The sequence below is a fragment of the Notechis scutatus genome, chromosome 2 (genome assembly GCF_049901735.1).
Source record: "Notechis scutatus isolate UNSWTSFEM ecotype Mainland chromosome 2, rNotScu1.2, whole genome shotgun sequence".
Taxonomy (NCBI): Eukaryota; Metazoa; Chordata; class Lepidosauria; order Squamata; family Elapidae; genus Notechis; species Notechis scutatus.
Genome location: NC_142010.1, coordinates 25,569,839 through 25,592,632, shown reverse-complemented (window position 1 = coordinate 25,592,632; position 22,794 = coordinate 25,569,839). Strand labels below are relative to the sequence as shown.

Sequence of the window (22,794 nt, the reverse complement as noted above, 5' to 3'; positions counted from 1 at the left end):
ATTAAAAAGTATACTTAAACCAACAGCTGTAATTTTAGGGCTGTAAGCCTAGTTCTCAAGTGAGCAATAGCATCATGCTGGTTGCTCAGCAACCATGCTTTTTTTGGAAATGCCCAAACAATGAGAAATAACCTTATGCTAAGCATTCAGTTTTCGGGAAAGCCAGAATTCAAGCAAACAGAATTAAAGCAATTTGTAATTCAGTCAGTTTGTAATTTATGCAGTTTATTGTTCTAACAAATTATCTTATGGCATTTTTTTTTTGTTTAAGATTCCAGTTTGTTAAGAAAGCAGAAAATCAGAGATCATAGTTTGAATATAATACTAAATAAACCATGGAGAAATGACACTGGATACTCCACTTTGCTAAACATTTCTACTGACAGAAATCAACAGCAGTGGATTCATATGTAGCAGCAGCCTTATTCATGTAGAATGTAGATTCTACTACGTAGATTCATGTAGAATGTAGATTCATGTAGTCTGTAGATTTTAAAAATAAATAAAAGTTTATGCTTTTGAATTTCAATTGGCGGGATCTGGAAGGCCCTTCTCTGCAGCTGTTCCTGCATTGTGGAACATTATGCCCTCAGAGGTGAGAAAAGCCCCCAATCTCTTGGCCTTCCATAAAAGGATGAAAACTTAGCTACTTTGAGGCCTTGTGGGGGGGAAGGGGCAGAGGCCTACACAACCATGAGGCTGGCTGGCCCCATGTGAACCACCACCCCACACCTGCATTAACAACTAATCTCCCACCTTGGAATTTTTCACCTTTGGAAAGTTTTATATTACAATTTTAAGACTATTTAACCTTAAATTGATTTTATTGATTATATTGTACATTGCTCTCTGAGGGAGAGGGATTAAGAGAGGGATTAAGAAATATGAAATATAAATATGACATTTTCCATTCTGTCTGACTTTTTGGTACTGAAATATCAGAAGAAATAAATTTTGAGAGCCTGTTTTCCTTTGGCTTCTGGAAATAATCAAAAGTACTCTATTAATACTTTGTAATTTGTCATAATTAATAATTTGTCAGAAATGGTATAAGGTCTCCCGCTTGGGCGGTGGGGTTGGACTAGATGACCTATAAGGTCCCTTTCAACTCTGATTATGTTATGTTACCTTATTTTTAATATCATTTGAAATGGTAGTCTAAGTGAATAGCATAAAAAGCTTGCCTTCCTTTTAATAAAATGTGATAATTGGAAGTGTTCCCAGATTTATTTTTGTATATCGTTTGGGCATTTAATGTGCAAAAGTAACTTTGAATGTATTTAGTGTATTTGTTTTTATGGATATTGAAGGATCTCAAGTTTGGGGATTTTCACTCCTCTCCTCTTCAGATTCAACTACATCTCCAGCTTTGGGAAATTCCATTCTTTATGTGTTTATGGTTTTGACAGTATTTGCTTCAGGAGGTAGAAATAAAGGCAGCAAGAGAAAATTGGGCAGTGGATGTTAACCAAGAAGTCTGTCAGATGAAAGGGATGATCCCCTTGGCCCAGAAAAGGGAATCTGAGCTTTGCAAAGAGACAATATCTTGATAGGGGTGAGGAGGCTTGCTATATCTGTATTATATAGGCTCTGAGGAGCAGGAGTGAGATTCAGGCAGTTTGGGCTGGTTCAGGTGGACCGGATGTTAAATTTACATCTGGTTCCCGAACCGATAATTGAACTGACCGGCTGACCCCTCCCAGTAGTCTCCATGCAGTCCATTTGAGATGCAGATAAGCACAGGGTCCACATGGAGACTCTGGGAGGGCAAAACACAGCCCCCTCAGAAATGGGCCTCTGGAGGCTGTTTTCACCATCCCAGAGGCCCAGGGAAGCTTCCTGACTCTGGGGAAGGCGAAAAACAGCCCTCCCATAAGTCCAGAAATGGGCCTGTTGCCTGCTTCTAGAGGGCCTCTGGAGAACTGGTTGTTTTTGAATCCTACCCCTGCTGAGGAGTTAGCACGTTTGATGCCCAATCAAGCGCCTTCACACTTTTTCACCTGCTGCTTTTGCTGGAGAGAAAATTGTCCTTACTGTCAGATTAAGTCAGAGCCCAGTTGTTTTTGGATCAGCCCTGTGACGGCACCAAGGATCTCCTGCCTTAACAGGAGTGTGCTGAGGAAGAGGAATAAAATTAACCAAGGCATAGAAATAATAATAGTAGGGTCAATAATCAAAGGAGATGGATTTAATTTTATCCCATTTATAAAAACATAACACAACAAAAATACCAAGTGCTCCTTCCTCTTTGCCTCATTCACGCTTATGAGGTAAATTGGGCTGAAAGCAATGGCCCAATCACCCAGCCAGCTTTCATGCTTAAGGCAGAACTAGAAACACCAGGTTTCTAGTCTGATGCCTTAACCACTAGACAAACTGGCAATCAGAACAGTTATAAATGTTTATACCAATTTAAAATTTGTTAATTTAATCCAGGATTTTCTCAATCCCAAGAGATTAGGGTTGTCAATCAAGATATTGGCAGCCTATGTACTAAGTTTGTTCAGCAGTGGAGGAAATAAAGGGATTGTTATCACTGTTCAATAGAATCAATTTGCCTAGCTTGATATACTTTTAGAACAGGGCCACATGACCAGCACTTAAAGCCATGGGCAACTTTTTATAAGCTGCCACAAGTTTTTGATAGCCCTTACACTAGGCCTACTTTGTTAATGAATACCCCTGCTATTGTGTTCAGGTTCCTTAGATTGGTATTTAAAAACATTCTTATACATTTGATTTTTTTGTGAATGTTTAGTGCAGTGAAAAGCTCCTTCAAAAAGCCTGTGGGTGGCTCTGAAAAGAGCCTTTGGGTCTCAGTATTGTCCCCCGGGGCAGGGTTGGTTTTCTTGTCTTCACTGAACAGAAACAGGAGCGGTCGTCGGTTTGACAGCGACTTTGGGCACCTTCGTAGACTTGCTCACGCTAGTGGTGGGCTTGCTGCTACTAGCGCTATGTAGAATTTCGGTTTTTTTCGGCAATAAAACCGCATGGATATTCGGCAAGACGCCACCCTGAGCAATCGTGACTCCCCCCAGCAACTTGTTTAATTCTTCATCGTTGCGCACCGCCAACTGCAAGTGTCGCGGGATGATCCGACTTTTCTTGTTGTCCCTCGCGGCATTACCAGCGAGCTCCAGAATCTCAGCGCTCAAGTACTCCAGCACCGCAGCCAAATATACCGGTGCCCCTCCTCCAATCCGCTCGGCGTAATTGCCCTTACGCAGAAGCCGATGAACTCGACCCACAGGAAACTGCAACCCGGCTCTGGAAGAGCGGGATTTCGCCTTTGCTCGTGCCTTGCCTCCAGTTTTACCTCGGCCCGACATCTTCAAACTCTTCCGCCTCACAAGACAAAACAGTAGCGAACAATCGCCGTTGAAGGTCTTTTATACCTTTCTTGACCGCATTTCTCTTAATGCGATTGGTTGAAAAGAGCAGACCAATAGGAAGCATTCTATTTTAACCAATAAGAGACTAGTATCGCTGAAGACGAGTATAATAAAACGAAATAACGGCTTTTATAAAGAAAAAAAAATCTCTAATATCCTTTGTATAATTTTATTCTAGTGTTAACTATATGCGAGAGAAGTCATTTACTTTACCACATTAATAAGACTTAGACATATTTTGTAAATGTTTGCTCTTGTTCATAGTACCATATAATCTAGAATTGATCCATTTGATTAAAACCTTCCTGCATATGAAATCATACGAAGTTTTGTGCATGTGTTGGGTAGCCACAGGTAAGTTGGGGGGCATATACATTTATTTAATAAATATATAATTATAATAATTGGATAAGAAAAAACTGCTGAAAAATTCCTTCTTTGCCTTTAACATCCCTATCCCTATTATAAATCAAACGCTGTCGAGCAGGGCAGGTTGACAGAATACATTTCTCTTTCTAGTTTGTATGATTATTTTATCAAATACTGTCTACAAAACGTATAGTTCTTGATAAATTCTAAATACTGGAGATATAGCCAAAACTTAATTCTGGAGATGGATGGCAGTACAAATTGAATAAATACACTTAATTTAATGTCCAACCCAAAATTTTGCTTTTCATCCTAAACTTTTATAAGTGAGGGTGTCCTTAGTGCTCTCGGAAATTGGTTGTTTTCTTGCAGACGTTTCATTATCTTGATGTTACCTACGTAGTTTGGGTAATGAAACGTCTGCAAGAGAACAACCAAGCTCCGAGAGCACCAAGGACCCATCATTTCACACCTGAGCTACAAATATTATCCTTTATTGGCACTTTTATAAGTGCAGTTAAACGTTACTTTGCAGGCTAATCTGACAGGAACGTGAGGGTCATCATACATATTAAATGAGTCCGAACTGAAACATGAATCTGAGGTATTCCATTGTATTAAATGCAACACAATCTACAAAGGTTTCTTGAAAGACTTGAGGATTTATCCCCTCAAACGAGGAAGTAGGATTACAATCTTAATATAGATTTTTCTGACCAATACTTATTAAAGCTAGCCATAGTACCATTTGCTGTTACAGCAAATTGCTGTTCTTCGTATATCCCTCATTGGTCAGTTTTTCTGAATGTAATCCAATCAGAACTCACCATCAGAATCCAAGTTAATATGAACTGGAATGTCTCATTTGAGGCGAACTCGACTCTTAATGATACCGTAGGCGCATCCTAAGAACGCTTCACTTGTTTTCATTTTTAAAGTGTTTAGTCACACACCAGTTTCATGATCACAAGTGAAAATATAGATCCCAGTTATTTCAAATTAATTAGCATCGTGAAATCTAAAATATGCCGACCCAAAACTATACATGCCTCTCGGAATTCTTAGATTTCATCAGAATACCGTACCGACCAATGTGAGAAAGAATCGGGCGGGGGAGAAATGACAAGTGTGCTTGTGTATCAATTTTAACCTTCGGTAACACCCTCCGCCTTAATATACAATAAAGAGTCATGGAGAATTTTGTGAACTCTGAAATTTGTTTATTAGGATCAGCCCCAAATGTAACTGATCAGCCTACAGAAATAGAAAGATCTAGTGTGATGGCTCCGTGGCTGAATCTAGAACTGCACTAAGAAAGTTCCGTCCAATCCAAACAAATTCATTATCTCCGTCGATATACCGGTAGCTGTAACGATCGATTTATAAGCTCCCACCCCACCCCTCCAATGGGCGGCTAGGTATTTTTATTAAGCTAATTCCGTACAGTATTTCCATTTAATTCAATTTTATAAGATATGTTATTTTTAATTTCCTTCAAAGCCCCAATAATCTAAGACAAAAATCACAAGTAAGTGATTTTGTTTGAATCTAAGACAAAAATCACAAGTAAGTGATTTTGTTTGCTTCCCACGTCGGGTGGCGAAGACAGAACCTAAACGGTAAAAAAAAATAAAAAATCGGAAGAACAGTAAACCAGGGCGCATGCTCAAATCAGCTTAGAAAACCCATCTGTTTCGATGCAGGAATACAAACTACCTCTGATTCAAAGATTAAGCTGGAATAGGACGGTTGAGAAGAAAACCCGTCGGTACCAAGTTTTCAGTCAGGAGAGTCACGCCCCCTTTACAGTCGGCCCTGACAGAAAACTTTGAAAAGGTTGACTTTGAAGTAAACATGCGTGATATTGCATTGCAGTATCCTTATTGACTTTTGGTTGATTATTATGGTGATATATCTTGTATTGTTTCTATTGTGTAATTAAAACACCAATCTGGGAAAAATACACAATTCTGTGATGCTGTATAATGTCGAGAGGGATGTGAGAAGAAATTGGATTTAATGCACACACCATAAAATACTGGATAGGCTGGAGAAAATAAACCGATTTTTCAGAATATAAAATTAAAGTTCACTGCAGTTTTGCCTGGAATACCATGTGCAACGTCCTCAAGGCATAGAAGTTATTTTTACGCCTAAAGCAAGATTAGAACTCAGTCTCATGACTAAACCAAACTGCCTCACTTCCTCATACATAGTAGCTCTTGTAAAAGGTAACCAGATTCTCACAGGGAAAGGTTTTCTGTCATGTTCAGGTAGTTTTCAGAGGATTAAGAGAATTAATGGGAATAAATTAACAGTGCAACTTGCATGAGAAGCTTTATTTGTTCAAATATATGTCCTTCCACAGCAATCATTAAGACTCTTGTCCTCTTTTACCTCTGCCCACTCTAATTTATCAAATTGGGAGAATAAAATTCACTGGAATTCTTCAGTTCCATGTGAATTATGTCTTCTCCTGGTCTTTCTATTTTTCACCAGTTAGAATCTTCTGAAGAAAAGGGTGAGGTTATTGAAAATGTCTGACCTGACTGAAAATTGAATGTTTTCCAGGAGACACTAAAAAAACAACACAATGTCCATCCTTAGCTGGTCATTTTATAGCCATTTTATGATTTCTCCATTGCAGTCTATAACTTTTCAACATCCCTTATGATGTTTAAACAAATGATGGTCTTAATATATATAACCTTTTACGTCATTTATTTTTCTTAATTGGTTCCTAGTAGATAGCAACAGATAGGGGCTTTAATAGATGTAGCTACAGAATAAAACACACCAGGCTAGAAACCTGTCTTAGCCATCAAAACCAGTGGGTGACTTTGGGCCAGTCATTCTCTCTCAGTCCAAATCACCTCACAGGGTGATTGTGGCGAAAATAGGAGGCAGAAGTTGTGTTGTATATGTTTGCCACCTTGGGTTATTTATAAAAATAATAAAGATGAGAAACAAATAAAATAGAATGAGTGTTCTCCTACCTCTTCATATTATATGAAAAAAGGCTTACCCATCATCTGTTTTACTGCAAATCTAGTGTATTTTATTTGCTGTAATTTTGAGGAGTGGAACTTTATTCTGTCTAGGCTATAATCCCATCCAAATGTTATTTGATTCTGGAAACTGAAATGCTTTCTAAAATATTATTTTCAAGATGAAGGCAAAATAGAACTCAATGCTGAGGACAAAATAGTGATTCTGACAGAAAATGCAGCACATTTTAATCTTTCCCTTTCTCCAGAGAATTTAAACTAGCTAAAAATCCTCTGAGGTAAATTAGTTGAAAGGTTTTAATGGGCTAATAGCTTCAGGGGAAATTGGGGAACTAAGATCTGTGTGGTCAGCCTTCCTTTGTCATTTCTTTCTTATGCACATAATTTCAATTATAATTATAACCATAATTACATATAATTTTAATCCTGCAACAAAAATATTATTGCATATATGTAATGGCCAGTGTATTCTTCTGGTTTTATTATATTATTGTGCTACTGATTATTTGTGAATTTTTGTTATGTTTTTTCATTATGCTATCTTAAAAGTGGAATATTCAATTTCTTGTAAATGTTTTGTATTAGCAGAACTGCATGCAAGTAAGAATAAATTTAATGCCCCAACTTTTTAAAGTTTCTTTCTTTTCCATCATGACACAAGCTCTGCCCCTTTGCAAAATTGCATGGTGAGTGTATATTGCAAGTATTATTGTGACATGTAATTGAAAATTGAACCTGTGGGCTTTTCCAGACAGTTAATTTTTCTACCACTGACATTATCCATATTCCCATCATTCTCACAATATTGTAAAAAGATAGAACTCATATCAAATGTTAATAAGTGGGGGGTGGGGGTGGGGGTGGGCTTCTGCAAATGTAAATTTTCTTCAGAATCTGCTCCATTTGTGATTATTCAAAGATCAAGTTTTTTCATTCTAAAATCTTGTGAGACATGTTTGTAAGGAGTGCATTCTCCAAACCATACTGTGTCAAAATGGATCTTGTTACATCCACCTTAAATGAAGTTCAGGTACTCAGTTGCTTCTTTTCTTTATTTATCTAGCTGATTTCCAAGAAATTGTGTATTTTTATGATGGACAAATAGATGGGAAACCAAACATGATTTTTCCCTCATTTTTGGGTAGAAATTCACCCACCATACAGTACTGACATTAGCGTCTCCCACCCAGAGTGGTTCACACATTCACAGACTTTGAACCCATTTCTTTTCTTGAAAAATATGCTTACTTTGGCAAAAGAGACAGATTCTCCTCAGAGACTGCTCTATGGAATATTAAAAACAAAACCCCAGATACCATAGGACCATATTTCCTCCTGACTAATTTATACCTCCCTCAAGTATGTGTAAGCTTGATAGTGTAAAAATTGACTATATTCAAATATGTTTTTTATCAAAGAAGGCCTTTCTACTAGCCTCTTCCCTACATTTTGAAGTATTAACATTTAAAAGAAGAACTCTTGTTCATTCTTTTACTTAAAATATATTTTAAGAATATAAAATGACATGAAAACAGAGTATATCATATAAATGAAGCTTCATTTAGAGCTATACACACAAACACACACTTGGACAGTTTTCCCTCTGAGTATATCACAGACCTACCTTTTTTATAGTAGATTTTTATTTGATCAAGAGAGGATTTTTCTCTCAATAAACAGATATCATACATATTAATTATTATTAAGTTATTATTCCTTAAAAAGTCAATAGAGAGAGGAACAACTGAAATAGCAACAATCTTTTGTGACCTATTTTTCATTCTTATGTAGGTGTGTACATGTCTCTTGGTAGCTAGCTTTAAAAAAAGTGATAAATTTATTAGAAATTAAAATTTAAAAGACACAAATTAAAAGAAATGAATAAAGAAAAATACAATGTGCAGAAAAGGAAAAAATAAAAATATCAAAAAGGAAAAATAAGCATATATTTAAGGAATATGTAAAGAAAAGAAAAAAATTAGATTGAAAAGAAAGGAAAAAATATAAAGATATATAAAGAAGTGGCTTCCTCCTTCATCACAAGTATAAACAATTTTAGCAACTTATCATCTTCCCTTAAAATACAGCAAGTTATCTTTTCTTCCTATATCTTATCTATAAACAAGTTCTTTAAAGTCTCATCTTTCAGTCCTGATCAGCAAAAGTTCATTAAAGGTTACCAGAGATAATGCTATATCTATTTTAATCTTGATCAAATAAACCAATTTCCTTTTAACAATCTCAGTCTTTAGTCCTGTCGAACAATGTCCTTCCTAGAAGTTGATTTCTTTTAGTTTTTATTTTGTCCCTTTTCACAAAACTTTTCCAAACTTTAATAAGTCTTTTGTAAATTCAATATATGAAAGTTATTCAGGTGACTCTTTTAGTTTATCATTGGTTTATCACATTTTTAAGAGAATTTAAAAAGCATTTTATCACAGGAAGAATTCTTATAATTAATTCCAAAATCTTATTTCTAAACATTCTGAACCCTTAGTCAATTTGTAACTTTCCTAATTCAAAGTTCCAGTCACCCTTTTTTTATTTATTCCAAAAATACTTAATTCTTAGACTTCTATTTAAAAGTACTTTCTCTAAAATCTGCTGATCCAAAGGTTCCTAATAGCAATAGCACTTAGACTTATATACTGCTTTACAGTGCTTTACAGCCCTTTCTAAGTGGTTTACAGAGTCAGCATATTGCCCCCAACAAAGCAATTAACAAACAATTTCAAAAGTGATTAGAAAAGGAACTATGAAAACCCACTGTTCTTTTAAAGGCAATGACCACAGTTTGAGCAAAGCTGGCTTTCCTGCATCTCCCAGAGCTCTAAACACTCCAGAGATTGTCCTGCAGCCTTCTCACAAGAAGAAATTGTATGGAGCACTTGTGGGCTATCTCAAGCCTGTTGTTTGTCCAAAGAGGAAGTATGAAGAACTGGTCTACTCACTGACTCTTTATTCTGCTGCAGTTGTTGCTGAGATCGGAGCCAACTTCAGTTCACCATTTCTTCCCCAGAAGTCCCTTGCTTTTAAAAATTGTGGAGAAAAATTTCCATTTTGAATTTCATCACCACATTGCTTCACGTTTTCCTTGGAGGACACAACTCATCAGATACAAAGCATTCTATGAATACTCCTTTCCTCTTGAAGCTTAATCTTGTTTTTTTTTTCTAAAACAGCACTCAGGATGTAAATCATACAGTTTCCTGCTCTCATTCAGCTCCAGCTTGGGGCAGGGTGGGGGACATTAACAGAAGGAGTACCCAAAAGATGGAGTTGTTTGAAAGGATGAAACTTCTTCTGTTTCATGGCAATGTGCTTGCAAGCACGCAATTATTCTGTCATTTCAGTGCAAGGAGTCCTTGCTTACCAAATACCCTTGTTTAATGACCATTCAAAGTTGATAGTGTAAAACAAACCCCCAGTTTTGTGATCAACCCTTACATTTATGACCATTGCAGTATCCTGCAGCTCCATAATTGCCATTCACAGGCTTCATAACTGGCGTTCAACAAGCAGAATTAAGCAAGCAGTGAAATCACAAATTGCAGTCATGGGATGTCTCACTAAATGATCCTGGCTCTTAGCAATGGATAAGGAGTGCTGATATACCACCAACATATCAAGTACTTAGGAGGCAGGGCTTGGCAGCACAAGGAAACAATAGCCAAGGACTTAATAGCCAGGTATCAACCCCCCAATCAATGTCTAAAAAGTCACACACAACAAGCACCATCTAAATACCACAAAAGGAATAGCCCAAAGCACACACACTGCTAAAGAGAAGTTCCCTGAGGATGGGCTCCAGCCCTCTGGTCCCAGTGACTGATCTGGTTTGGATCCTGCAACATTATATTGGGACATATATATTCACCTTCATTTCTCTTATCAATGGAGTTGCCAGTCCCAGATGTAATTGTTAAGCGAGGACTACCTATACCCATTCCTGCCCTTCCACCCTGTGCATTCCCTTCCCTTTGCTCATGACAGGCAACCTGTGAGCTACATGCTGTTCAGCCTGCCTCTCTCGATTTTATTTCCAAAGCTGTCCAGATAGTGCTTCCCAAACCCAGCCCTAATTTGCTGAATTGTAAAAACAAGATTTTTATATTTTTATATGCAAGCCTCAGGGTAGGTGCATTAAGGCTCCCATTGCATTAATACAGTATTCTATTTTAAAGCAAACCTGAAAAAAGAAAAATAAAGGTTAACATTTTAGCCCCCACTCCTCACCATATTTCACCTAAATTATCATTCTTACAGAGGCTGGAAAAAAATTTTTAGAGTATAATTCCTGACTGCCAAAAATGTTGCTCCCCTCACTTAATACACATATAACACACATGTACCACCTTAGTCTATAGCTCCAAGGTTGTTTCTCCATTCCTGATCTCCTTCCAAGCTTGTGAGGGTCAAGTAGAGGAAACAACCTGAGGTAAATCAGAACCAGGTAACTAAGATATAGAAAAGGCTGGCCTCCAACTTTTTCTTGCTTGAGGTGAGTGACATCCTTCCACCTCTCAAGACCCCACAAGTTTCTCCTTCTCCATGATATTAAAGCTGAAGTAAGAAGAAGTGATCCCTATATGACAATTTACAGCCCTTGCATGATATGGAAAATGAACTGCCTGTCTCTGTCTAGTGCCATATAATGTGAAGAGAGAGCTCTACTGCATTAACTTTTCTAGATTTTCTAAGATTTCTAAGGTTTTTTCTAAGATTTTCTAAAGGAAAATCACCAAGGACACAATCTAAGCCAGCACCCTACCCCTACATATAAGAAGGGGAAGACTACTTCCCCATTGAACGCGGCTGAGAAGAAGGTGAATATATGCGATTGGTGATTGACGTCATGAAAGGCAACTAGTTCCATCTCATAATCCAAGTAAACTCCCAGTTTCCTGGGCTTCTTCTTCAGAGTCAGGGGGGTCTTGGGTAGGGTAAGAGCTTTGTATTGGATCCGATCTTTTCCCACTGCCCAGATTCCTTCTTCTGGGACAAGGATGAGCTTTCCCTTTCTCTTCATGGAATTTCTAGCTACCCCCAAGGCCCAGTATCCATCCTCTCCAACTTCTACTTCCCAATAATGCTTCCCGGAGGAAAATCCCTCCCTTCCCAGGACACAGCGCTCCGTGTTAAATCTTTTAGGACTGTATGGTAGACTCTGCCACATGAATCCCTGTATGACAGTTTTCTGGTCTGCAGACAGGATCAGGTCTTGGTTAGCCGTTTCTGGGTCCAGAACTATGTTTGCTGAGAGGAAAAGGAGAAGTGGGAAAGGAGAAAGAAGGGGAGGATAAAAAGGTTAACCTAAAAGACAATGCTGCAATTGCCCCATTCTTAATTATAATGAGGAAGAAATTAATCAGCCCATAAATCTTTTTTGAAACAGCGTTTAGCGCTTATCCCATTAAAATATCCATTTCCACTACTGCACCAAGTCTCCCTTGATCTATTTAGTCGATGATATGAATGGCACTTCCCTGGACTAAACTGCAGCAAACCAAGGAAGTGCCTGCCTTAACACAATAGGCTAATGTTATTTCATTTTAAATAAAATACACAATGTATTTGACATCTAGGTATATACTAAGTAAATATATAATATTTTGTACTTACTACCTAATTTTGGGAAGTCTTTTTATTGTACTTTTAACCATATGTTGATGAAGATTCTTAGCCATCCAGGTAGAATTGTCTGGAAGTTAAATCGTGGAAACAACATGACTCAGCAAGAAAAAAAGAGCCCATTTGCCATGACTCAACTCCCAGACATTTCTACCTGGATGACTGAGAATCTTCATTGACATATTGCTACATAGTTTAGGGAAGAAACTCTGAGGTTGGTGCGGAAATACTCCTAAGAATTTTAGGAGTATTCCAACAACTCTCTGCCTACTCATTCCCCTAACCAACTAGCTCAGACTAAAGAAGCTGCTTGGATGGACAGTGAAACATCTCAAACCAACAAGAGAAAATAAAGCCCAGTTGGCACAACTCAACTTCCAAACATTAGTATGTTTTCATATTATTTTGTGATGCATTTACAAACTTCCCAAAGTCACCTAAATGAGCTGAAGGTGTAAAAATTTGATAAATAAATACAATAAATAAGTAAAAAAAAGTAGCCATATGTTAAGCTCAGAACCTAAAATTAGCTATTTGCACAATTCATGAAAAGGTCTTTACACATGGATGATAGGGCTTCTATGGAAGTCCCTTGTGTTGCTAAAAAAATAAAATTTCCCCATAAAATTTCTTTAAAGAATGATATCAAAATATCCACTAATGTGTATTGTATTTGTCTTTGAAAAATGCAGCTGGGCTGATAGTACCTGATTCATTTACATATAAATACCAGAATTTAGCCCATGACATCACTTTTGAATTAAAAAAAATATTTGGAGTATGGAGTAAAAACCTCATTAAAATTTGGTGTAAAATGTTCAGTTTCAGAGATTAGCACAACAATGATGGAATTTACATTTTGGAGTGATAACAAAAAGGACAATCACCAACCTTTTTCTATTGGTACCACCATGTTTCTCCAGCCTAAAAACAAGATTAAAGATTAAAATATATCAAAGGAACATTTTAATGTTGAAAAAATAATTTTAAAAAAACCAGCTGTTCAAAATCACTACAAAATAATTTTCTTTCTTCATCATTAGAACATAGCAGGCCCAAGTGCCTTTAAGTGGGAGCACCATCACTTGAGACTTTCAAGAGGAGATTGGACTGCCATTTGTCAGAAACGGTGTAGGGTCTCCCGCTTGGGCGGGGGGTTGGACTAGATGACCTACAAGGTCCCTTCCAACTCTGATTATCTGTTATCTGTTAAGTTTTAAGGACTCCTCCAATGTTTTTCTATATAAATTTAAATCCTCATCACCATCGTCATCATCTTTTGGTTCTGAATGAGGTTGCCCCCCTCCCCAAACCAATCTGAGGGTTGTCCTGAACTCACAGCTTCTATTCGAACAAGAGGTGGCAGCAAGTGGCGAGGAGGGCTTTTGCAAACTTCGCTTGTGAACCAGTGCATCATTTCCTAGACTTGAAGGCATATCACTCATGTCTCATATCACTCATGTCTTGATCATCTCCCAAGTAGATTACTGCAATTAAGTGGGGCTGCTTTGAGAGACCATCTAAAAGCTGCATCTAGTCCAGAATGTGCCAGCATGAACAGTTTTGGTTGTTTCCTCAATACATGTGTGTTATGTCTGTTCTCTGAATTCCACTGGCTTCCAATGTGCTTACAAATGGAATTCAAGATGTGGTTGAACTTTTTCAAAGGAAAAAAAGAAAGTCCAGTTGCCTGGATGATCAAGAATCTCCATAGACATGTGGTTGTCACTTATATGGCATGGGGCTGGATTATTTGCAGGACATTGTGTTGTTTTTATCAGGTCCAATAGGAAAGACACTGTCCAGATCCCCGCAATTAAAGAATGCCATCTTAGGAACACCCTTATCTCACAAGATTAAATTAAAGCCAACTCTTTCAGTCTGTCAGAAAGTTCAGAAGACCTGGGTGTGCTCCAGAGCATGGAGGATGGGAAACTAGATGTGAGATATCATTGTTCTTGATGAGCATTCATTGCATTTCTTCTTGGTGACCAGTATAAGTTTTATGTTTCTGCTGTTACTATTTTTTTCTTTTTCTTTTAATGTGTTGTTAGCTGCACCTAAATCATATTTGGGGTATGGGTGGCCATATAGATTGATTTAATAATAATTATTTACACTTATTTGTTATCTACCATAATTTGTTAGGGGAGGTTGAGAAACTGTCCCAGGAAAGAAATCAAAAGGAGTTTTGATGCCTATGATATTTCTATTTCTATTAAGTGTCCACTTAAAAAAATTATGAAGGAGTTTGAAAATTATAGCATTACACATATTTTTTTTAAAATTCACCTAAAGGAGTGATTATTGCTCAGCAACAGAATTACATGCTTTGCACATTGGAGACCCTAAATTTAACCCCTTTAGAACAGAGGTCTAGAACTTTTGTTATTTGAAACCATGGAAAATGCTGAATGTCATGATGAGATAATTGGTTTGTTTGTTGTTAATTTTCTGAAGTGCTCACTTTGTTCCTATCAGCAAATATTCTGCTACTAGCTTTTATTTGTCCCTTTCTATTTTGTTACACAGAGTGACAATTTTACAAAAATATAATTAAGTTGATATTCTTTCTTTCCCATGAAAGACACAACACAGAATCACCTATAATACCTATATTATACATTTTAAGGAATGCTTAATCTCACTGGGATTGATGTATTTAAGATTGATAATTTCTATATTGGCCCAAATGTTTTTCTCAAAAAACAGAAGAAAAAGAAAATCACTTACTCAGTTCAGTGACCAGCTTTCCTAGAATAGAAGAAAACAAAATCAATGTAGTACTGCTGCAGAAAACATAACTGTATGGCTTTAACTCCTCCCCTCAGGATGCCACTGTAGGGCATTGCATGTCAAAACAACTAGACACAAAGACAGTCCCCCCACCCCAAGCCATCACTCTGCTAAACACCGAATTCCCACAGCACATTCTTATACTTAAGGATATTTACCCATGTTATGCTTCTCATCTTTCCTATTACCTTCTCCTATTGGTATCTTATGATTTATCATTTTGTTGTTTGTATGTACATTAAGTACACCTTGTGTCCAAACACACTTGGCCAATAAAGAATATTCTGTTCTGTTCTTTGCCATCATTATCTGTAATTAAAGCCAACTGGTATTCCCTAAGTCTTTGGAGAAATGATGAAGAACAAAATAACAGCTAGACATAATCATCATTCAATATATAAGATAATAGAAAACTAATCAAAAGCTAGCAAAGATTTTTTTTTCTTTCATGTTATACTGTTGATAGATTGATCTTTGGGGGAGGGGGGAGTTATTCCTTTAAACCAGTGGCTTTTAAAATATGGTCTAAGGATCCCTTTTGACAATTGTTGAAGATATTTGCAGAATTTTAAAAGAAAGTAATTCTTCTCATTATTGCCTTTTATTCGTTAAGACATGTTTTTTTTATTTTAACATTTTTTATTAAATTTCAAAGATAAAAGATTAAAATACAAAATTACAACAAAAAAGAAAAATTAAGGGGCAATAGAGAATGTTTACTGTAGGATTTTTCATGAAATATAGTTATGTTAGTGTGTAATGGGTTTAATGATCTTTTTACTTATTCAATAAATAAATATTCTATTTTAATTTTTAATATGGTAAATATTTATAAACATAATCTATATAAACAAAGGTCTTTTGAAGTTTTCCATAATTATTAAAAGTTCAAAAAGATTCTTTGAGCAAAAAGTTTAAGAAATACTGCTTCAAACATTGGGTGAATTGGATCACCAATCTACCTCTAGATGGCAGCAAAGTGTAAGACATTTTTTATAGCTGCTGACTGCCATCTAGTGGTCAACTATTTTATGCATCTGAGATATAGTTGTTGAGGAACTGAAATTCAACTAAAGATTAATTGTGAATATCCCTGTGGGAATTGTAAACTATCCTAAGAACATAACTGAGGAAAGAAAGTAAGGAAAAAGAACTTTTTAATGTGCTGTGGCCAGGGGAGAGGGAATTTTGTGATGACTCCTTTAATATCATTAATATTATGGTTAATATCATTCTCTCCTGTTTTGTGTTTTTTTTAATTATTTTTAATTGTGATTGCTTTTATGTTTTTTTATTGTGCTGTATGTCCCCCGGTGTTGCTTTCATGTAAGATGGTCAACTACACGAATATGATAAATACATAAATAAAATTGCCTGCTAGGCTACAAAAGTACAAAAGCTTGAGTTTTTTCCATTCCCTTCCTCCTCCCTAGTTCTACACATTCAGCCTGGAATGGGCTGATCAATTTCAAGACTAGAAGAACCAGTTAACCAACTCATTGAGAACCAATGGCTACGGAAGCCAAAATTCAGTCAACCTTGCAGTGGAGTGAGAGGTGAGGGACAGATTAAAGGGGCAGATTAGAAGAACCATGAGATTGCCAGCATAGGACACATCATTTCAGGTCGCCTCCCTGAACATGCCTTATACGACTGCATGTAGCATCTTGAGGCAGAATAGGGAAAATACTCCTTCTGGAGCACAGCATCTTACACCATCCTTAGTGGCAGATGAATGCTAAGGTTCAAGCAAAGACACAAAAAGAGTAGTGTCCCATCCTTGCACACTGAGGATTTACCCTTGGAAAAAACATTAGCCAGTGTTCCCATCTATTAAGAAACACTGATTCCAACCAAACACAATTTCTGTAACTGCAGAATTTAATCTTGTAATTAACTATGCATTAACTCTACTTTTATGTCAATTAAAGGGCAGTTTCTGATGTACTCACTGTATTTGTTCAGTAGGTAAAAAGTAAATATAGTGAATCCAACCACAGCCATTAAGGAAAAACATATAGCTACTATCCAGGATGACATTTTGGGGAAGAAGTGATCTGAAAAATGAAAGAAGTATAGATGAATGCATTTTAAAGCAACTCTGAAAGATTGAAAAATGCTTTGCTTTTCTCTTTCCTATCCCTTCCGCTATGATTCATTAATGTTTCAGAAACATATGCATTAACCAGTAAAATACATCCAAAATTCACACTATACCCACTGATTCAGATAAAAACATTCTCCTTACATTTTCCCAAACTTTTAGTCCTCAAGAGTTAAAAAAGGAGAATGCAAAGAATTCATTTGAGATTTTCTTCTGGGAAAGATGTCCTGTATAACTCTTCATTGATTTTGAGTTTGCCCTAATCAAGACATGGGCATTAGCTGCAACTTCGTCTAATTTTGAATTCAGAATTTCAAACTCGTACTACTGCAAAGCCCAATTCCTAAAATATAGAATAGCTATTAACAGTTTTTATGGACTCACTTGTTATGTGGATGGTTGACTCCTTTTCCTGACCAAGGAGACTATTTCTAATGACACAGGTCAGGTTTGAACTTGCTTTTAAAATAATGTCAGCTTGTACATCGAATGTCCCATCAGTTCTTTGTGAATCTTTTTTTGCCAACGAAGATAAAAGCCTCCCATTGAGCTCTCTCCATAGGACTTCAGGCTTTGGATACCAGCCACTGGAACGACAAATCACTCTGATCCCTCTGTCCTGATAACCTTCAATGGAAAGGAGAGGAGCAGGCCCTAATGCTAGATGTGGGACAAATATGCATATTTTAAGCGTTTTCAGGCTGTTCTGAAAATGGTCATCCTGCAGAGCTAGGGAAATCTGCAACCCCCAACCACCTAAGCTGACATTCTGGCTTCAATTGCTAGAAAAACTAAGGAATGCCTTGCTGCTATTGTGAGATGAAAACACGCACAAAATCCCATAATATAAGCAATATAAGGTGTTGTTTTTTTTTAAAGAAAAAGAAATCTTCAAAAAAGGAGGGAAGAAATTTGAGAAAAATTAACACCTCATTTGTATCCATGTGATGAGGTCCTATTCACTTTGAATTCTTGTCCCATTTATTCTGTCTTTCAGCCCTCCAGCCCAAATATTAAATCAGGTTGTTGGCCCCCAGAAGTTGCCCTCTTCTAATCTGTTCAAAGAGTTATGGAATCAGTTCAAAGAAAATAGCAGCAAGATATCCAACACTGAGGGATAAAAAAATATTTGGTTTTTTTTAAATACTGTAGGATCAAAAGATTGTCCAGTCTTATCTTCATCCTGTAATTATTTAGATTTTTTAATCATCACCCTGTCTCCTTCCTCATCCCCAAGTATAAAACCTAAATTCTACCATAGAAAGTTGGCATACTGCATAACGGGTGTCTTTGGATGTCAGATGAAGCATAAAAGGCAAAACATACACTAGAACTATTATTATGGAGAACTTTTTAATGTCTGGATTATGATGAGTATTGACAACTTCTCTATTTGTCTGCTTCTATATTTTACCTCTTAAGGCAAAGAAGTAAGCGTGATTTTTCCTCCTCCTCCTGTCAAAACGATCCTACCCTTTCCTTCCAACATAAGATGAATGGTGGATTGAATCAGTTCCAGACACTGGAATATCATAAGAACATGAAATGAAACTTTCCAGGTCTGATAAAACTTCCAGTAGTAGCATTTCAGATATTTCTAGTAAACCTACAAACAGAGCATGCAGTCAACAGTACAGTATGTCTCAATTCTTCTCAGTATTCACTATTAGAAGTATATTGCACTTGAATATGAATATTCACAGATGTACAACCAGTCATCAGTGAGGTTGCATACTTTTAGAGGAGCAGCTTTGAATGGTGGTAAATATTCGAGATGTCACTTTATTGAAGAAGCGCAAGGAGTGATAAGGGCAGCAGTTATTACCAAAAGAAGCTGCCTGAATTTGCTTTATAGCAGGTGTTTTATAGCAGGTGAAACCTCAGCTATGCAGCTGTAAGAGATGACTGGCTGAGCCCAAGGGAGGGGCATCTTCAGTCTGGAGTCCCTTGGTGTCCACAAGAGATCTAAGTCCAGCCCACCTTGAATTACTCTGACTCTTATCTACCGCCTATTTGCTTCAACTGTTAGTAGTTCAGATTGAGGGGTCCTTGGTGCTCCCTGAGCTTGCTTGGTTTTTTCGCAAACGTTTCATTACCCTAATTAGGTAACAATACATCATCAGTACTAGCACTCTAGCACTGATGATGTTACCTAGTTAGGGTAATGAAACATTTGCAAGAAACCAAGCAAGTTCAGAGAGCACCAAGGACCCCTCATTTCAACCCTGAGCTACAAATATTCTCCTTTTTTAGTAGTTCAGATTCTTGTAGAGAGCATAAACTTGCAATAAACCTTGATATTCATTTATTCATTTGAACTGCCTGGATTTTTGATTTCCCATGCCTGGGAGAAGTCCAGACCTACATATGTCCCCTGAGTCTAAAATTGGTCGCAAAATGGCAAATTTTGGTGGCGTGGTTCTTCTCCCATTTTCTCCTCAAACATCTGGAAAATTAAATTATTTTGTGCTTGATTGTTTTTTTTATGCCGACATTGAAAAAGGAAAAACTAAATGTTTCAACCGACCATTCTTTCTTCCTTTTCCCATGTCAAGGAAGTGAAAAAGAAATAAACAGCCACTGGAAGAAAAATGGTTATCCACCTTGACATTACGGAACAATAACTCTTATTCCTTCTAAACATCAAGAAAAACTGAATAAGCAGGTTGAAAGATTTTTGGGATAGAAACCTTAATAGCCCTGGTTTTCTCACAATCTAAGAACATATTGGAAGATTGATGACTGCAGAGGTTTTAGAGCCAACTTTGATTACACATTTCTATTAAAAAAAAGTTACCCCTTACTTACCAGTCACTTTCATATCTAATGTGGCTTCCTGTTGGAAACTCCCATTCTTAACAGAGCAGTGGTAGGGTCCCTCATCAAATAGGCTAATGTTAAAAATCTTCAGCCCAATCTTTCCATCCCCAATGCCATCTTTTAAAAATTCTGTTCTTCCTTGGTATTCTGGCTGCTGCTGTTCCAGATGATCTTTGCCACTGTGATAAAGGTGTACATATGAAGAACTGTGGGAGCGGAACCAAGTAATCTCCATATTCTGAACATTTGTTCTGGGGGACAGATGACATTGTAGCACAATGGTCTCCCTCAGAGAGGCAGTGACTGGGTGATGTGGTCCAAGCAATGTCAGTTGCACTGTAAAATGTACCAAATGCATAAAAATTATAAATAGCCAAGTCAACTGAAAGAGCAGCACCATATAGGCAACTCATCTAATCATGCGAAATAGCAATAGATATTTGGCTGAACTATTAATCCATCACTTAAATACAGTGGGTTGAGTTTCTGTTGAATAATCATTCAGCTCATATTCAAACCCAGATAGAGAAAAAATGGGGCGGGGGTGGGATAGCTCAATGGTATAATACTTGCTTTGCACGTACGCATACAAAAAAATGGAATCCTTCACATTTCCAGGTAGGCTAAGAAGACGCTTGTGAGAATGGGTGCTAACCACCACAGATAATGATCACTGTAGTATATTTTCATATCCACAGAGGACACAGACTGAGTTCCATCAAACCATTGACTGGAACTCTCTTTGAGCATCTAATGCCAGGTCCCAGTTTCCTTCAGAATTGAGCAGGGGCACAGCGCAATGCCCATTGCACAATTGAGTAATGTAATTGTAAGAACTGGAGAAGTGCATGCGAGAGATCTAACACTAGACATAGATCTGTACCTCTGGTGTGATAGAACCCAGTGCCAAGCTAGATGGACCAAGTGTCTGACTTCGTATGTCTGTTTCCTATATTCATTTCCTAACCTCTCTGTTAGCAGGGCATTCTTGTATTGATCAGCCTTCCTTTTTTTATTAGATTGCTATTAAGACAACCCCCAATACTCATGTAATGGGATTCGTTACCCATGTTGATTCATTATATTATTTCTACATTTGTATAATGTTATATTTATATATTTCTTAGGTATGGCACCCATCTTTGCCATCTTTCATTCAGGAACTCAGGGAAGCATATCTATAGCATCTTCAACCCATTTGAGCTCCCACAGCTAAAGGGAGACTGGAAGCTCCATGTCTCCAGTGCCACTCCAACCCTTTAACCACTATACCACACTGTCTCTTTGTTTTAAGGTGAGGTTATAGGAGGATGTTATGTTTAGCACTCTCTCTCTCACTGTGTGTGTATGTGTGTATAATGCTTCTTAATATATAATACATAAAAGCAATTACATTTCTTAAAAAATACAATAATACACAAAGTTCTTACTTGGATTGCCATTGTTAACAGGTAGAATAACTAAGAAAGTGGTGAAAATAAACAGGAAGGAATTCATTCTGGAAACACAACTAACTCCGGTCTTCAAAGCACGTAGGAACTGTTAGAAGGGAAGCAAAAAATATTTTTAGTATTGTACTGTATTTTGTCTTTTTCTTTTCTTTTTCTCTTTTTCTTTAGCTTGCACGGTTCAAAATGCTAGTAAATGGTTTGTAATGGCTGATTTAGGCAAAGGTTGCTGAATAATGTGACTTTTCAATTAAATGTATTAGTGAAAACATTAAAATACTCAATTATGATTTGGGATCACTATGATACCTAGAATCAAACTAGCATACAACATTTTCGTCCTCATTGTCAGGAAATAGTTTCAATGAAGGAGTGCGTGTGGAACTTCCTGCCAGGTAAAAAAATTAAGAAATGTAAAACTGGATAAAAATGTTAAGCCACTGTTACTTTTTTTCTGACAGACTATATTAAACTTTTGAAAATGGCCATAAATACCTCAATGCATTAGAACTGAAGTATGACCACCAATGAGATGAAATATTCTCACATGGAAGACAAACTGAATCCAACACACGTACATGTTAAAATATACACAAATGCACATTTAGTGAACAGTTGTAGTAATTACTCTTACTCATTGATGAAGAACACTCCTTGAATCACATCCAACTTGCACTTCCTTAGAACAAAAGTAAACTGCACATTTTCCCCTCCATTGACAATCAGCAAAAGAAAGATGAGAGGAACGGAAGGTGACCTAGAGACTCTTTGCACAGGCAGATGCCACCCAGCCCACGCTTGGCTTGAAGGAGTCTTGGGGATGGTGGAGCAAAGAGGGAGAGAACTTGTCTGTAAAGATCTCATTTCTCAACATCTCCTTGTTAAGCTACTTCTCTTGTGCTCCTCGTTGCCTTATCAGTAGACAGCAGAAGGCATCACAAAATGGGAAAGAGGCCAGGTTTTAAACCAACGTCATCTTCAGCTAATCGCCAACAGGCAGCCCACTCATAATGTTTACAGATGTCGCATCAGCATCAACAGTGAGATGGTTTTAGAGATCTGCAGTGTGGGAAGAAGGTGATTATAAGGTGTTTTTTTTTTTTTTTTTTTGCAAGAGGAATCAAGTTGCTTCTCAATTGAAAGGACTTAGTGTAAGCAAGTGTGTTAACAGAGTAGGACATGGTGGCTCAGTGGCTAAGACGCTGAGCTTGCCAGCAGTTTGGCGG

At 37.2% G+C, this 22,794-nt stretch overlaps 2 protein-coding genes across 5 annotated transcripts; both read right to left on the bottom strand.

Moving 5' to 3' along the window:
- Positions 1-2,855: 2,855 nt before the first annotated feature.
- LOC113425003 (histone H2A-like) lies at positions 2,856-3,336 on the bottom strand. The gene has a single exon (XM_026686976.2). It carries the CDS (start codon positions 3,327-3,329, stop codon positions 2,856-2,858), a length of 474 nt encoding a protein of 157 aa, XP_026542761.1. The 5' UTR covers positions 3,330-3,336.
- A 5,125-nt stretch (positions 3,337-8,461) lies between these two features.
- Positions 8,462-22,456, bottom strand: LOC113424994 (butyrophilin subfamily 1 member A1-like). 4 transcript variants are annotated; one of them, XM_087953774.1, is made up of 8 exons: positions 22,203-22,456; positions 21,551-21,659; positions 20,109-20,456; positions 17,685-17,927; positions 17,149-17,253; positions 15,134-15,154; positions 13,292-13,324; positions 8,462-12,025 (listed from the first exon to the last, which is right to left on the bottom strand). In XM_087953774.1, exons 2-8 carry the CDS (start codon positions 21,615-21,617, stop codon positions 11,508-11,510), a joined length of 1,335 nt encoding a protein of 444 aa, XP_087809900.1. In that variant the 5' UTR covers positions 21,618-21,659; positions 22,203-22,456; the 3' UTR covers positions 8,462-11,507. The 4 variants fall into 4 exon arrangements, with proteins under 4 accessions (XP_087809900.1, XP_087809899.1, XP_087809902.1 ...); XM_087953773.1 differs by having other exon boundaries at positions 17,685-17,960; positions 22,203-22,445; XM_087953776.1 differs by having other exon boundaries at positions 20,109-20,299; positions 22,203-22,445.
- Between the last annotated feature and the right edge of the window lie 338 nt (positions 22,457-22,794).

What these genes read in the sequence shown, in the direction of transcription:
- LOC113425003 (XM_026686976.2), bottom strand. Translation starts at nt 3,329, where the DNA reads ATGTCGGGCCGAGGTAAAACTGGAGGCAAGGCACGAGCAAAGGCGAAA.
- LOC113424994 (XM_087953773.1), bottom strand. Translation starts at nt 21,617, where the DNA reads ATGAATTCCTTCCTGTTTATTTTCACCACTTTCTTAGTTATTCTACCT. An exon ending in GTCAACCATCCACATAACAA is followed by an intron (nt 17,254 to 17,684) that starts GTGAGTCCATAA and finishes TTCATTTTTCAG; the next exon opens with ATCACTTCTTCCCCAAAATG. An exon ending in TTACCTACTGAACAAATACA is followed by an intron (nt 15,155 to 17,148) that starts GTGAGTACATCA and finishes CTTCTATTCTAG; the next exon opens with GAAAGCTGGTCACTGAACTG.